At 47.4% G+C, this 16,236-nt stretch overlaps 1 protein-coding gene across 4 annotated transcripts in view; it reads right to left on the bottom strand.

Annotated features, from left to right (window-relative positions):
- The window catches only part of NARF (nuclear prelamin A recognition factor), a 398,106-nt gene that overhangs the window by 118,529 nt on the left and 263,341 nt on the right, over positions 1-16,236 (bottom strand). For all 4 annotated transcript variants that reach the window (XM_086930648.1, XM_086930650.1, XM_086930651.1 and 1 more), the window contains one exon: positions 14,502-14,636. In XM_086930648.1, coding sequence (XP_086786774.1) covers positions 14,502-14,636 — 135 coding nt within the window. The remainder of the gene's footprint in view (positions 1-14,501; positions 14,637-16,236) is intronic.

A 16,236-nucleotide genomic window follows, 5' to 3' on the forward strand; every position in this document is an offset into this window, starting at 1 on the left:
CGGATCCGGGGGAAGTAAGTTCCTAGGGCCTAGACCCCGCCTGGCCCTTGGGCGCTGGAGCCGACTGCTGGCCTCCCCTGCCCTTCTGCCGCTTCTGGAACGGCTTACGGAACGGCTGCTGCTGTTGTGAGTGCCCCGAAGCCTGTCCTCGTCCACGGCCTTGTCCGCCGAACCGCCGTTGGAAGGGGCGGTACTGCTTCTTGGTCTCTTTGGGCTTCTCCAGGCCCACAGCCGTCAGCGTTTCTGCCTCCGCCTTCATGCGGGCCATTTCATCATCCGCATGCTTCCCGAAGAGGGTCTCACCGGAGAACGGCAGATTGGCCACCCTCTGCTGTGCGTCCGGTTTCAGGGACGTAAGCCGGAGCCAAGCGTGGCGCCGCTGGTTGATCCCGTGGCAAAATCCGTGAGCCGCCAACAGGGAAGAGTCCGCAGCCGCGCTGATTATCTGGTTGGCCACCAGCATCCCCTCACTCAGGACTTCCATGAAGTCTTCACGCTGCTCCCGGGGCAAATGCTCCGCAAAGCGCTCAAGGGAGTCCCAGAGGGCGCGGTCGTAGCGTCCCAACAAAGCCGTGGCACTTGCCGCCTTCATGGAGGTAGCGGAAGTTCCACAGACTTTCCTCCCCGCCGAATCCATCCACCGAGATTCCTTGTCCGGGGGGACCGTGGAGGTCGGAGTGGTGGCATGCTGCTTGCGGGCCGCCGTGACGATGACGGAGTCAGGCGGGGGCTCAGCTCTCAAAAAGGCCGGATCCGAGTCGGGAGCCCGGTACTTCTTTAGTAATCTCGACGGAGCCGCCCTCGTCACCGCCGGGGTGGGAAACAGAGCCATAGCCGGTTCTTCCAGGCCCGGCACCAGGGGCAGGAGAGGACGAGACAGATGCTTCTGATGTAGAGTCTCGAAAATGACCGATGTCTTCGGCGTAGGCACTGTCAGGGATATGCCTAGCTTCGCCGCTCCCCTCAACAGGACGTCCTGAAAGGCAACCAGGTCATCTATCGGGGACACTCTGGTGTCCGGGGACCCCGATAGGGTAGGTGAATAATCCCTGGTCCCAGAGGACCTCGTGTGTGAGCGCGATTCGCGCCTCCTATGGCGGTGCCGCGATCGCGTGGATGATCTGTGCCGCAATCTCTCCTTCCGCCCAGAGCGAGAGCGTGACCTGCCAGCTCGTGGGCGCTCCTTTGGTTTACGTGGGGGGTCTTCCGTGGTTCATCACGGGGTTTCTTCGGTTCCTCCCGGGGTTTTGGTTTCGGAGTCACCTTAGGAGGAACAGGCAGGGACGGCAGGGAAGCGGACCTCGGCGGAGGAACCTTCGGCTGCGGTGTGGGCCCATGCGGAGGGATCGGAGGTGGAGAGGGATCTCCCGAAGGCAGCGGTGGTTTGGGTGGAGGGTCCTCCTTAGGCACGGGGGGAGGAGTAGGACTCCTGGGCCGAGACGGAGTGTACACTTCCTCGTACACCGAGCCCGGTGATCCCTTAGGCGAGGGGTGCGGAGAGCCATCCCCATCAGCAGGCGACCTCTTCCTCTTGCGACCTCCACTGGACGCAGCGTGACTCCTGGGACTAGAGTCCCTTTTCCGCCGTTTTGGAGAGGGTGACCTACTCCTCGACGCTGACCGCTGTCTGCTGGACGCAGAACGACGCTTCTCCGGCGTCGAAAGGCGTCTCCTGGACTCCGGCGTCGAACGCCGTCTCCTCGGCGTCGACCTCCTCTTTCGCGACCTCTCCCGTCGTCCTCTCGATGTCGGGCGGTCCGCCCTTGACGACGAGCGCTGCCGTCTTGATGATCCCGACGTCGAGGAGCCCCTCGACGTCGATCGGCGGTGTCGCCTCGACGGCGATCGACGGTGTCGCCTCGACGGCGAGCGTCGGCGCCGCTTCGACGGCGAGCGTCGATACACGTCACTGTGCCTCCGTCGACGGTAGGAAGATCTCGACGTCGACGACGACGATGACGTCGACGGCGGCTTCGACGTCGGCTTCTCCTTCGCCGTCGAGCCATCCCGCCGTCTCGACCCGGAGCCCCGGGGAGAAGGGGAGCACGCCGTCGTCATCCCTCTCGACGCCGTCGTCGATGCCATCAACGTCGACGGAGAATGGGACCGATTGCTGGACTTCCTGCCCCCGGGGAGCCCCCCGGGGGCCTCAGCAGAGGCAGAGGGAACCTTCCCAGGCTGCCTAGACCCACCTGCAGCCCGCAGACGCCTATCCTCCAGTTAGGGACTTTTTTGTGTTTTACCATTATCCTACAATTAGGGACTTTTTTGTGTTTTACCATTATCCTCCAGGCCAGCCAGCCTGATCTTCAATCTGTCCCTCAAGGTCCGAGCAGAAAGCTGCTGGCAGATTACACACTCCTCAGGGACATGATCTTCCGGAAGGCACACGATGCAGACCTCATGGGGATCACTCTTGGCCTTCTTCCTCTCACATGCTGGGCACTTCACAAAAAGGCCAGGTATTTTGGAGCCCCAAAACACCTAAAACAGCACAAAAGGGAGAGGAGAGCACCAAGAAATAAACTGTAACACTTTTAAAATTCAAAAGTGCAAAAAACAAATCCAATAAACCCTTGAGAAAGGGAGAGCTCAATGCCAGGGTCCTGTAAGCAGGAGCCGGAAAAAAGAACTGAAGTAAGAGGGACCTGCTATGCATTCTGGGATACTGGGAGAAGTTCTGGAAAGTTCTCTTAAAGGCACAGTATCCTATTTAAGCCACATAATGGCAGCCTATGGGGCTTGTCTGTCCCTGCCTTCCTCTCTATCATTCCTGAGTCTTTGACTGGGGGAGGCAGGTTTCTCTATGGTAGAAACTAGCAGGCTGTACTGTGTGTGGTGAATTTTGGTGGAATTTCTAGTTGAAGTACTGGACAGTGTAGCCTGTGGATATAGGCTGCATTATTTGTCTTTAAATTCTCTCTTAAGTGTCTTTGCAGTTTCTGCATTATTTTGACAACTTAAGAGATTATTTTTGATTGCCGGGGTCCACGCACATGGGCGGGACTATTCACTAGATTATGACTATACACAGAGATCCCCTACTACAGAACCAACCACCTCACCCTCACCGAGAAGTAGAATTACACAAAAATGGCTAGAAGCCACATGTCAAAACAGTGATCCATCTCGCATATATGACTATTACTCACACTTCCTTTCACATACAAACATGAAGAGGAATGGAGAAAGGAGGCTGGAAAGCATGCCATGTGGACATCTTCCCTAAAGAATCGGGACGCTAAACCCAAATGAAAGATTTTGCTTGAGGAAAGTCAGGCATCACGGGGAACATGGCGGACGGCTGAGCGCCGGTCGGGAGCCACCCGGAGAGAGTGTAGGGAGTGTAAGATGAAAGCATGATAGCTCACCAGTAACTGGAGGTTTTGGTACCTCCTCTCCACTGCACTGTATTGGCTGCCAGATGGTCGCGCAAGGGACGCCGCTCTGGTATATCGCGGCGGGTCCCTTTCGGCAACACCACACAGTCCGCTCCCGCTGCGAGGCAGAAATGCAGCTGGTGGCAGCGTCAGCACATGTCCGCGGCATAGAGGAAGCAAGCAGCTCCAGGAGAAGTCTGGTATGGTAGCCGCTACGCCTGTTACGCAACGCTATGCTATGGCCAGCAGGGCTGGCAGCAGGAGCAGCGGTGCCTTCAGACATGCCCTGTTGGATGTTGGGATAGATCGTAAGTCCTTTGTGGCAGCCTGTTTCCAGTCCTAGGCCAGCTTGGATAGCTTGTCGCTCCAGCAAGGCGATTTTGGGGGGCATAATTAACCAGGTAGGAAGAAACAAGCCAGGGGGGGTGTGCGTTAGCAACAGGTGATCACCACCAGATACACATTGAGGTCTCCTAGTTCAATGTGGGCGCTGAGTGCAGACGAGCCGAAAGGCAAAATTCGTGTGCCCTCTTCCCAGTGAAGGTGACATCTAAACAAATAAAGACCCGAAGCATCATCCGTCTGAGTAAAAGAACAGTTAGTAGGATACCCCCATTTAAAGTAGAATGTATACCCCCATTCAAAGTAGGATGTATACCCCCATTCAAAGGAGAAGCAGGACTCTCTAGCCGTTAGGCCCCATAAGATTACCTCCTCGTTTAAATCCTACTTTAAGGTCAGATTAGAGCTTGGGCTAGAAGAGGGCGAAGAAGAGGACGGAGGGTCCCCGGCTGCGGAACCACTTGAATATCGCAGGGGTAATGGACTCTGATATGGGCGGTCAAGGAGGGCATTCCCCGGCCATTCCCACGCAAATTATGTTTTCCTTTTTGACTTCTGAAGAGTCAAACGTTAATATGGGGGCGTGGGGGATGAAGCTGAACAGAGTAACGCCCCAGACGGGACCTCACAGATAGCGGAGAAAGCCATTTGCACCGTTAAAAGGCTGGACCCAGTCCAGGTTATGTTAGGCAAGCTAGCACATGAAATTAAGGAGCGTTTCTTGATCTCAGAGTTAAATAAAAAAGAGTTTCAAGAAACTTGCTCTTGCCTGGAGAAAAAGATTGAGGGTCTAACACAACGAACATAGGAGTTAGAGCACTGCTACATGGACTTAAGACATCGGTCCAAGAGAATACACAAGAAATTGAGCAGTTGAAGCAAAAAGACAACCCATTGGTAAACTAGAAAAGTTGGAGAATAATGCAAGAAGGAAAAATGTTAGAATCCTGGATGTTGTGGAAAGCATTGAAGGGGCAGGCATTAAATCTTTTGTGATTCAATTGCTGGGAAGTGTCTTTCCACAGCAAGACGTTTTTTCCAATTTAGAGGATGAAATTCAGCGAGTGCACAGACACCCCTTTGAAATGCACCCAGGGCGGGGAAAATCCCAGAAGATCTTGGTGAACTTTCTTTCCTATACTGTGAAGGAGAAACTATTAAGTCTGGCTCTGAAGCAAAAGTCACTGCAAGCTTTGGGGGCTACTTTTAAAATCTGGTCATATATCGCCAGGGAGACAGCTGATAGGCAGTGAGAGCCGGGAAATAGAATTAAAGAGCTGAGGGGGCTGGGGGCCAATGTGCAACAAAAATTTCAAGACAACCTTAAGGTCATGTGTCAAAACAAAATGTACAACTTTCTTTATTGTGCAGGCTAAGAGGGAGGGGACCTCGGGAAAATTAATTAAGCTAGGAAACAAGATAGTACTGTTCTATCTGGGTTGTACTTGAATAGGCTATGTTAAGGCCTAGACATAGGAATGGGAGGGTTCCCAGGGTTGGGAGCACATGCGGTGTGGAGCATGGGGAAAAAGGTATAAAACAATTTGAGTCCTCAAGTCAGGGTAGAAGAGTAGCACCAAATAGGAGTAGCAATTGGAGAATAAGAAAAACAAAAAACAAACAAAATGAGTATAAGAGATGAAGGTAATCCAAAAAAGAAAAGGGTTCTCAAAATACTTTGTTGGAATGTTAATTGGCTGCGGGTAAAGAAAAAGCAACGTATTATAGAGCAGTATTTGAAGCAACATAAATCACAAATAATTATGTTACAAGACACCCACCTAAGAATTCAGGAATGTAGAGATTTATTGTCAAAACAACAGCAGGTGTAGACTGTTGTGGCCACTAATTCAAGGCCTCATTCTTTCCAGGATAGATTACAGTAATGCAATCTACCTGGGTGCGCCTGAAGCAACCCTAAATAAACTTCAGAAAATCCAGAATGCGGCGGCCCGGATCCTCACCAACACCCCGGCCAGAGCTTCAGCCAAACCTGTCTTAAGCTCCTCCACTGGCTCCCAGTGAGGGAACGTGTGATTTTCAAGGCCCTTTGCCTAGCCCACAAGCTACTGCAGAACCAAGGCCCTCCTATTCTAAGGAAATTCATAAAACCGTACAAAGCCCTTAGATCCCTCCGATCAGACAATGAGTCCCTCATCATTCTGCCTAGATTCAAGAAAGCCCGCTCGGGTGGAAGACGCTTCTCGGTCCACACCGCACGCCTCTGGAATGCTCTTCCCCGAGACTTGAGAAAAGAATCCAATTATTTACGATTCAGGAAACGGCTCAAAGCTCATCTCTTTCCTTAATTGTAACCTTCCCCTTCTGAAACTGGCCCTCTCCCCTTCTCTGATGCCGAACCCTCAGAAGTAGGGATCTCTAGCGCTGGGATACCTCAGGGTGACTACGCGCTCTATAAAATTTTAATAATAATAATAATAATCAACCGCAATGTACTAAAGGTATAGCACAGCTAATTAAAATGAGATCCGGAGATGGGCAGACAAGGTATGAAGCGGATGAGGGAGGCCGCTGGACTATAGCTGAGATCAATATATTTCAAAGTCTGTATACGCTACTGAATTACTATGGCCCGAATATTGACAACATCCGGCAATTTTTTTTTAAACCTTCTCTTAGACAATAACCTTGATAGATCCTCAGTACGGATTCAGATTAATTCCCAAAAGATGAGAGCTTATTTAGTGGATATGTTGGAAAATTATAATCTAATTCATAAAGTAAATGAGAACTGCAGGGATTACACCTACCATAGTAAAAACAGTCACTATTCCAGACTAGATTACTTTTTTATGGACAGGTAAGAGGTGGAAGAAGTGGCACGGATAGGCCTTCTCCTTATTCACCTCTCAGGTCATGCAGCTCTGCTTTTAAAAGTGGATTTGGTAGACTCAACAGGGAAAAGGAGGTGGACAGGAACTTACTTAGGGAAGGGATAGTGGCTAAGTTAGCCCTGGGAACAGGGCAGTATTGCTCTAGAGATATGACATTGGACCCCCCGCATATAGCTTGGGATGTGTCTAAAGCTTGGTCTAGAGCAGAGGTTTTCAATCTATGGGGCGCGACCCCCTGGGGGGTGGTGGAGTCCTGGGAAGGGGGTCGCAGATTCGGTCAGAGCGTGCAGTTCCTGTGTGTTTGCCTTAGTGGCGTCAGGCTGATTGAGGGTGCTCATAGCGGAGGCCTAATTCACACCAAGGGGTGAAAAACATCAAAGCCTCATTAACAAGTAAAAGTTCTTTTAAAGACCTGTGAAGTACTCGGGTGTGGCTTTGTGTGTACCTGAAGCTATTTCACCCGGGCTCACATACACAAGGGGGGGGGGGTGAGAGGAGAAGGCTGTAGCCCTTTGAGTTCAATGGACGTTGAGTGCCTGAGCTGTGGGTCCCGCCAGTAAAGCACATGAAAGGTCCCCTACTCCCCCCCCCCGTTCCCCCCTTCCGACACTTCCTTCCCATAAATCATTGGTTCAAGTCCCACGAGTCCTAATACCTGGCACCTGTGCCCGAGAAATGTGCCAGAGTCTGTTCTTCAAGGTGGGATGCTTGAAGAACCCCCCGTCGTCCCCAGCAGGGAGGCACAGGGGTGCCCTCCCATGAGAGAGGAAGAAGACACAGAGAGATACTGACTCACTTGCTGATAGGCTAGCCTAACTTGAGGCTCCTCATTAGTGGTTGTTACCATGGACGCGGCCAAGGCGTTTGATCGCTTTAGAGTTATCTTATGACAGTGTTAGATAATTTTGGCATGTGCAAGTCTCTGTTAGCTACATTATACAAGATTTATAATACTCCTATTGCTCGAGTCTTAGTGAACGACTCCCTGTCAACATCAGTGAAAATAGAAAGGGGGACCAGACAGGTGTGTCTTCTCTCTCCCATTCTATTTGACCTTTATATTGAGCCATTTGCCCAAAGCTTAAGATTAAACGTAGAAATAAAGGCTTTTGAGGTAGAGTTCTTTTCTAGGAAGATAGAATTATACACTGATTTTTTTGTCAAATCTGTTTATTAGCACTTTAGATTTCATGGTACAATACAAACTTCAACCATTTCATCACAGCTATCTAGGTGTGTCAACTAAACATTCATATACATCAAATCATTGCAAATCAGAGGATAAAATTATACACGGATGACTTGATGATCTTAACTTCAGACATAAACTCAGCTTTACCACAACTCATGGCAGAGGCAAGGATTTTCGGCAAACTCTGGATATAAGATTAATAGGGCAAAACAGAAGTTCTGGTGTGGAACCATTCTGAGCAGGATGTTGTAAGTGTTACAGAGATGAGGTATCTGGGGCTAAAAATAACTAAGGATATTGGGAAAATTGCAGCAGCTAATTTAGAAAAAGGGAGTCCGGAGATAGGAAATTTGTTAACGAGATGGCGGAATCTACCCTTATCTATATATGGGCAGATCAATTTGGTAAAGATGTTCCTCCTTCCTAAAGTTGCTTTTCTGTTTAACAATATCCCCCTAAACTTTGATAGAAAGGGCATTAAAGCCCTGCAGGGGAAAATCACATCTTTTATTTGGGGCAACAAAGGAGTACGTCTCTCTTGGAAGAAATTAAGGAGAAAGGCCTGGGGGGGTTGGGGCTGCCAGACTTCAAGCTTAAGCTCAAGAATAACAGAATGCTATTTTCCAGCCCAGACAAGACCTTAATTGGCACTATGTACAGAGCAATGCTTTCGGGCTTTCCCAAGGAGGGCTTTACTTACAAGTTTGGGGCGCCTATATACTTTAAGAAGTTCAGACTAAAAAAATTCAAGCAGCAGCAAAAATCTGGATGGAGGTCAGATCGCTTTTGGGTAGTACATATTACAGTAAACTGTCCCCCATATAGGACTCCCCAGGTAATCCGGAGTGCTTGCTGGATACTCTTTCGGCCCTCTTTGAACAGTGCAGGATAAGCAGTTGGGAGCAGTTGTTAGACGAGGGGCAACACCTATCCTGGGAATACTGGAGTAACAGGACTGAAGGGACAATCTCTAGGTTCAAAATCTATCAGATGAACTAATGGCTTTAGAGCCAAGACTGGACAGGAATGCAACCAAGTCAAATGGAAATGGACCTCCAAGATTGCTGGTCAAAGAAAAGGGAAGTGGCACAGTGGTACCAACATCGACTTACAGAGGCTAATGACCAGATGAGAGCTCCATTTCTGGTATGGGATGGATACTTGCCGGACGCTGAGCTAGAAAAATTATGGTAAGTATCTTTATCTACACCTTACTCGATTGTTAAGCCTGCTGCATTAAGGAAGAACTACTTCTTTACTCTTTATAGAATATACTGGACTCTGGAAAGGATGGCAAAAAGTAAGGGAAATGGCGAACCGATATGCAAGCGTTGTGGAAGCAACGAGTCGGACGATATGCAAATGTTCGCCACCTGTTATTGTTATTGTTGTTATTGTTATTGTTAATTGACATTTATATAGCACTGAATCACCAACAGGTCTCTCAAAGGTGGGGGGAGAAGGTGGGCAACTAGACGACACCGGGCTGATGCATCAGTTTAAGCAGTCCTAAATGATTCTCTGAACAAGATAGTTTTGAGTTGTTTCCTGAAACGGAGCAGGGAGGGTTCCTTACGGAGGTGTGCAGGAAGCTCGTTCCAGAGCTGAGGGGCCACGACAAAGAAGGCTCTGCCTCCTTTTGATGTAAGCTTGTATCTGGGGCAGGATAGACGACCAGCCTTGGAGGACCGTAGCGTGCGACCAGGTACATAGGCCTCTAGGGATTCTTTTATATAGGTTGGGGCTTGGCCATAGATTGATTTGTGGGTAATGCAGAGGCCCTTGAATTTTGCTCACTGCCTAATAGGGAGCCAATGTAGTTTGTGTAGCAGCGGGGTGGCATGGGATTTTCTAGGAAGCCTGAAGACCAGTCTTGCTGCATCGTTAAGGACTACCTGAAGACTGTTGGTTAGTTTCTGAGGGAGGCCCAAGTATAAGGCATTGCCATAATCCAGTCTTGAAACGATGGTGGCCGAAACTAACATTTGTATTGAGGTGGTGGTCAAAAGAGGGGTGAGTTTCCGCATCTGTCTGATCAGGCTACTGCATGTACCGACCACCGAGGTGTCTTGATTGGCCATTGAGAGCTCTGAATCGATTTTCAGACCAAGGCTCTTCAAGACTGGCACGGGGGTAGGAGTGAGGCCTAGCTCCTGGGGCCAAAAAAGGTCATTCCAGGGCGAGTTGATAGAAAGGATGACTAAAATCTCTGTTTTGTCTGGATTAATTTTCAGCGAGTTTGCTGACATCCAGCTCACTGTAAATCTGAGCACATTTTGAACATGTGCTTGGGCGAGGGGGGTGTTATGTATACTGAGGAGTAGTTGAGTGTCATCAGCGTTGTTGAATATTTTACAGTCCATGTTGGCTAAAGTTACTATCAGTGGTTGTAAATAAATATTAAAGTGTAGTGGAGACAGAGCGGAGCCTTGAGGGACGACACAACTAAGCAGCCCTTTATCTGATATCTGCTCGCCCTGCTGAATTCTTTGGGACCGGCCTGATCGAAAGGACTTGAGCCATTAGTGCGCTTGACCATTGACACCCAAGGTGGAAAGTCTGGTCAGTAGTATCTCATGACTGACAGTATCAAACGCTGCTGATAGGTCCAATAGGATCAGGGCACTGGGCTTTTTACTGTCAGCCATGGATATAAGCTCGTCAAGCACCGTCAGCATGACCAGCTCAGTGCTGTGGTGTGCTCTAAAGCCTGCTTGGCGAGCGTGGAGGAGTTGGTTGTTTTCCAGGAAAGAGGAGAGTGATTTAAGGACATGCTGCTCCATGACTTTTGCCAGGAAGGGTAGCTGGGATATGGGCCTATAGTTTTTAAGATTGGCCACGTCCGCCCCAGATTTCTTTAAAAGGGGTATAACTCTAGCTTCTTTTAGGTTAGATGGCATATACCCGGACTCCAGGGAGTGGTTGAGCATGGAGATGATATGGTTTTCCAAGGCAGGAAGTGCCATTGTGAAGAATTTGGGGGTGCAGGGGTCTGAAGGGGAACCTGTTTTGATACGAGTCATGATTTGACAGAGGGAAACAGGGTCCACCAGTGTGGGGAAGCTAGTGAGCATAAGATCTGAGGGGGGTTCCAGGGGTAGGTGAACAGGACTGAAATTAGTCCGGATGTAGTCAATATCAGAGAGGATGTCTCTCACTTTGTGCAGGAAGAAGACTTGGAATGTGTTACAGTCAATGCTGCCGACCTCTGGTTTCTGTTCCGTCTTTTGGCTGAGCTCCTTCAATATTCTGAAGGTCTCTTTCTGTTTGTTTGCCGCTGAAGTGATTCTGGTCTCGTAGTATTCTGCTTTGGTGGCAGTGATGAGTTTTTTGTAACGCTTGAGCTGCGTTTTGTAGATTTGTCGCTCAGCTAGATCGTTAATTTTGCGCCATTGCCTCTCTGAGTGGCGGAGCTTTATCTTTGCTTCCCTTAATGAGTTACTAAACCAGGGTGCCCCTTTTCCCTTATCTTTGATCCTTTCCCTTTTCTCGGGAGCGACAGGATCTATTGCTGCTCGTAGACTATCCGTGAGGGTTTCGCATTCCTGATCAAGGTTGCCCTTTATAGCATTGGGGGAGGGGGACCTGAGGAGGGTTTCTACTAACATTGTGGGTTCAATTAGATTCCATTTCCGTACCGTTTTCCATTTGGGCGGGGGTTTGGGCAGTTAGGTATCTGTCGGTATCCAACAGCTGATAAGAAAGTGGTCGGACCACACACAAGCGCTGATATCTATAAGCTTGGACCGTGGTTGAGACGTCCAGACTAGGTCTAGGGTGTGTCCTTTATTGTGCTTGGGGCTTTTGACTATTTGAAGGAGACCAAGTGTATTCAATGATAGCTCCAGTTGGTGCGCCACTGGATCTTTGGGTGATACGTCCCAGTGGTAGTTAAAGTCCCCAACTACCAGTATGTTTTTGTACTGTGTGCAGATATCAGAGATTATTTCGTGAAAAGGTCGTTAAACATTGGGGTTGATCTTGGGGGACGGTAAAATACCACGAGTGCGAAGCAGTAGTTGGTGAAAGAGATTTTTACACCGAGGAGGTCTGTGTTGTCACTATTCTCTGCTAATATTTTGGTGACCGTAAGCTGTTTTTTTAAAAAGATAGCAACCCCCCCCCCCTCTTGTGTTGCTGCTACGGTTGTGCCATAGGACGTCATAGTCGCCTGGTAGGGCGGAGATGATGTCTGGTGTAGATGTTTCCCCTAGCCAAGTTTCCGTAAGAGCCAAGACATCAAGGTCTCCATCCTGAAGTAGGGAGAAGACCTCAAGGTGATGTTTTTGTAGCGAACAACTGTTAAGGGTCGCCACTTTTAATTTTGTCTGTTTAATGGCTTGATGTACTGGTTTTCATGAACAGAGGTTCGGGGTGTTGTCACCTTTCTCTTTTAGGATGTTTAATAGGCTGTTTCTTTAGGGTGTTAGTACTTATAGTAAGGCCATTAAGATTTAGGGCTTTGAGTGACGCTGCTGAGTACACCTGCCGTTGGCCAGGGTTCCCAGCCCCTAGTCCCGGTCTGGCGCGGACGGGCGCAGAAGGGCTTGCCTTTGGCGTGCCTTCGGCGCGCCCGCTGCGCGTACACTCTGACATCCAATTATGTCGGGTGTAACGTGGCAAGCTGCTCTGCCCCCTCTACCCAGGTGAAGCTCGGTGAGTGGTCAGCTCTCTGACAATCACGCCCTCCACTCAAACAGCCGCAGCTGCGGGGACCGAGACGGGTAACAGCGGAGAGAACAAAACCAGCAGGCGAGGGAGAAAGTGATTCCGATATTTTTTAAAAAGGCTAAGGCAGCATGTAGTAAATCACAAGTGCAATTCTACTTCAATTTTAAAACTAACACACTTACGAGCGCAGGATTTTCAGTTTTACACAGATTAAAAACACGATCGCGTGTGAGGTCAGGCAGCCGCCTACTTACTGCAATCCCTCCCAAAGTTAGAAGAGTTTTGGCTACTGTGGGTCTCCCTCACATTGGGTATTACTATGGAGGTAAGCACGATCTTAATCATGTTTGGGATAAGGCAACAGGATGTGGGAGGCCTATTTTCAAACACAAAGCAATGAAATGTAACATTCTATTTAATCTTAATTGCGAGAAGAGAAATTTGCAAATTATGGACTCAAGCCTCTCCACCCTCTTGGCATGCCTGGACAAACTCTGTGGCCTATTTTGAGAAGATAGATAGATGGTAAGATAAGCGAAAGGAGGGTGGTGACTTTCGGGATGTACTGAGAATTAATTTGTTCAATGATTACATCTTCTTAAAGCAGTCGGGCATTGGAGTAGGATGGTTTGAGGAAGCCCAGTTAATATGCTTAAAGAAGTCAATCCAATATTTGGAGCACGTGGACCCCAGATACCGTAATGGTGCTTATTTCAATAATTGAAGATGGTATGAGGACTTAAAAAAAATATTTTGCCTGAAAAATAGCCAAGTAGCATCAACGATCACTGAAGGGATATGTGCGCAACACGCCAGATACTGGTGTGATACACAGTAGGGCTGAGTCATCTAATGTATGATTTCCATAAAATGGCTGCCTTAAAGTTGGCGGACAAAAATGCCTATTATTTGGGGCATCAATAGGTAATTTAGTTTGTGAACTGTAAATGTAAATGGTCTTTAAATTCTTTATTTCGGCTAAAATGCCATAAAAGACAGTGCATACATTACATTGCATTTCATTAGTTAATAAAAAACATGTTACTACATAAAACCATAAAAACACATTAGTTAGAAGGTACAATTCAAGTCGGAAGTTAATTTGAGCGGGAACATACATTCATAGATCATAGAATGGACCATCATGTCGATTCCAAGCAATCAGTTCGATTACAATTGATGCCCCATTTTTTTCCTTTGATAAAAGATAGAAAGTAAAAATCTACTGACACTAAATATTATATGTTGAGATGTGTTTGTTGTTAGGATTCTCAGAGCCTGTGAACATGACCTCAAGCCTAAAAGTAGGCATATTGGTTTAATCCACTTCTTTCTTGCCTGAACATAAAAAGGGCAGAAAAAGAGAATGTGTTGCTCGTTTTCGGTCTGGTTATGGTCACACATGGGGAGAATTTCGTCCATTACTGGGGATGATGAATCGCGGTTCCTAGCCCAACGTGCCTAAGTAGTTTTAATTAATAAATTTCCATACCAAAATTTTAAAAACAAAGTTTTGGCAAGTGGGGGCTCTATCTCATCCATAAAGATCTCATAGAGGGGTTCGTCCTTAAAGTTTAGAAACTTTGCAACTAAGGTTCCACTAGTTGTATTACTTACAGTCCTACTTAATATGAAACTCCAAAAGGCCCTTTTTAGAATTAGTTTGGGATTGGCGGGTAATTGCTCGGGATTCTCCCAAAAATGCTTCAATCCTATATTATTCAGCCATGTCTGAATGTGCCTTAGCCATGGGGTGGTACTCTGACTGTCGAGTGTCATAATTTCCTTCAGCCCGTCTCTATAATCTTGAAGTTCGGGCACATACCATAATCTAACCCACAGCATTAGAGGTCGGATGTAAATGGTCAATATTGTAATGTCACTGATCCAAAACCCATCCAGCCTTGAACTGATAGCAGCCAGAATATCAGTTCAACAACTCTCAACCAACCTAGAATTTTTACAATTTTGAGTCTAAATCTCCGGTATGGACAGTCCTGTAGGGAGGGTAACAATCTTGTTGATACAGTGGTAGCATACCACATCAGTCAGGCTTCTTACCAGGGCAGGCGGAAGCGAACATGGGGAAGGCATGCTCATCATGGTTCCTCTGGAGGTACCGTTTCACAAACTCTTTCTGACTTTCCAAGACACTAAAGTCGGCAGCAATCGTTGTGTCGAACACATGGTGCACTCCTAAAGGAAACGGAAAGCAGGAAGGGAGTTTAAAAAAGAAGCCAGAAGCACTCACCATCCACACAACTGTATCAGTGTTAACAGCATAAGCACAATTTATTAACCTGAATTGTTTGGCAGCGTTGCTATCAATGTTAAAGTTACAGTACAGTAAAAACCACAGTATGTTCAGTCACTATGACGGTCTTAATGCAGAGATGATGTATAGAATGAGAGTTATGAATCAGAACTGTACGTGTTGCCTGTGATTTGCTTAAGAGACCAAGTGCTGCCTGTATATACAGGGATGTATTGTGAGTTAATTGGCCAGAATGCCTGAGGAGTCTGACTTGTGGTGAGAACCTAGAAACGTTCAAAGGAGCCAGTAAGACAGTCAGCTGTAAGAAGGCTTAAAAAACATAACGCCCTCAAGACAAAACTTGAGGGGGTTGTAACACGGGTTCATCCATCCAGGACATGAGAGCCATATTCAATGTTCACAAGGAAGATGGTGTACACTCATGGTTATATTCAGCAAGCTAAGTGCACATCTTCCTAAATCTAGGTCTATGTACACTTCTGGCAGCATTATTTCAGTTGAGTATGTAGGAAGACTGAAGTAGCAAGCAGAAGATGGTGGTGTGACAACATTATAGGAAATGTTGAGTACTTAAGTAAATGTACAAAATATTGAGAATGACACAGGAAGTAAGCAAACACTCCTGCAGCACCATTCTGGAAGGTGGCAGGCCACGACTGAACATTAGTTTCAGGGCAATATGCTTTACTACTCTGATGTCAGAGCAGTGCATCACCAGGATTCCAACTCAACACTGACAATAAAGGTTTCCAGGTGAAATCATACTTAACAATACAGCTGCTTATAGGGAACGGATTAGCTGCAGATCATTAGGAAACTATAGAGATGATTAATTTTGTAGCTTGTAAGAGTCGGGAAATTAACATAACCCCTTGAAAGTGTCCCAATGCAGCAACAGGCACTGATGCACACCCAACATGAACTATCTTCGATTAACTTGAATGAAGGAATTACGAATACAAAATCAATCTTGTGTGATCAGTTGCTGTCCTACACAATGTTAATTGTTATACACTTTAGGTATACAACGGCAAGTAATTCTGATCTCATCAAATATACTATAGTGATCATAGTGCTAAACAGGTAACTGCTGTGCCAGCACTTTAGAAATAATACAAGCACACAGGTGTTAATACTAACCGTTTGGATTATTCAGTTCCCTCAATTTTTTTCTATTTGCTCTATGCTGGTTTTAGTATGATCCCTCAGTGTTACATTCTCTCTATGCGTATGTGTGCAGCACTTTTCACACTGGACTCTCGTCGGATTGTCATCACCCATGTAGCATGTTGGATGTAAGACCCCAACTCCCTATCAGGAGCTGTCATTTTGCCAAAGGATGAGGTGCTAGTCCTCAATAAGGGTCCTATGCCATACAGATTACTTAAGGGCCATTATTGTGTTCCAAAGGCAAGTCTAACTGCACCTGTGCGTTCCAGCACACCAGCAGGAACCCTGCCCCAAATGAATCCGACCTCACTTTGCTATCTCGGAATATAATTCCAAATGCTATACTCCCAA

The sequence above is a fragment of the Lissotriton vulgaris genome, chromosome 7, assembly GCF_964263255.1.
Source record: "Lissotriton vulgaris chromosome 7, aLisVul1.2, whole genome shotgun sequence".
Classification (NCBI taxonomy): domain Eukaryota; kingdom Metazoa; phylum Chordata; class Amphibia; order Caudata; family Salamandridae; genus Lissotriton; species Lissotriton vulgaris.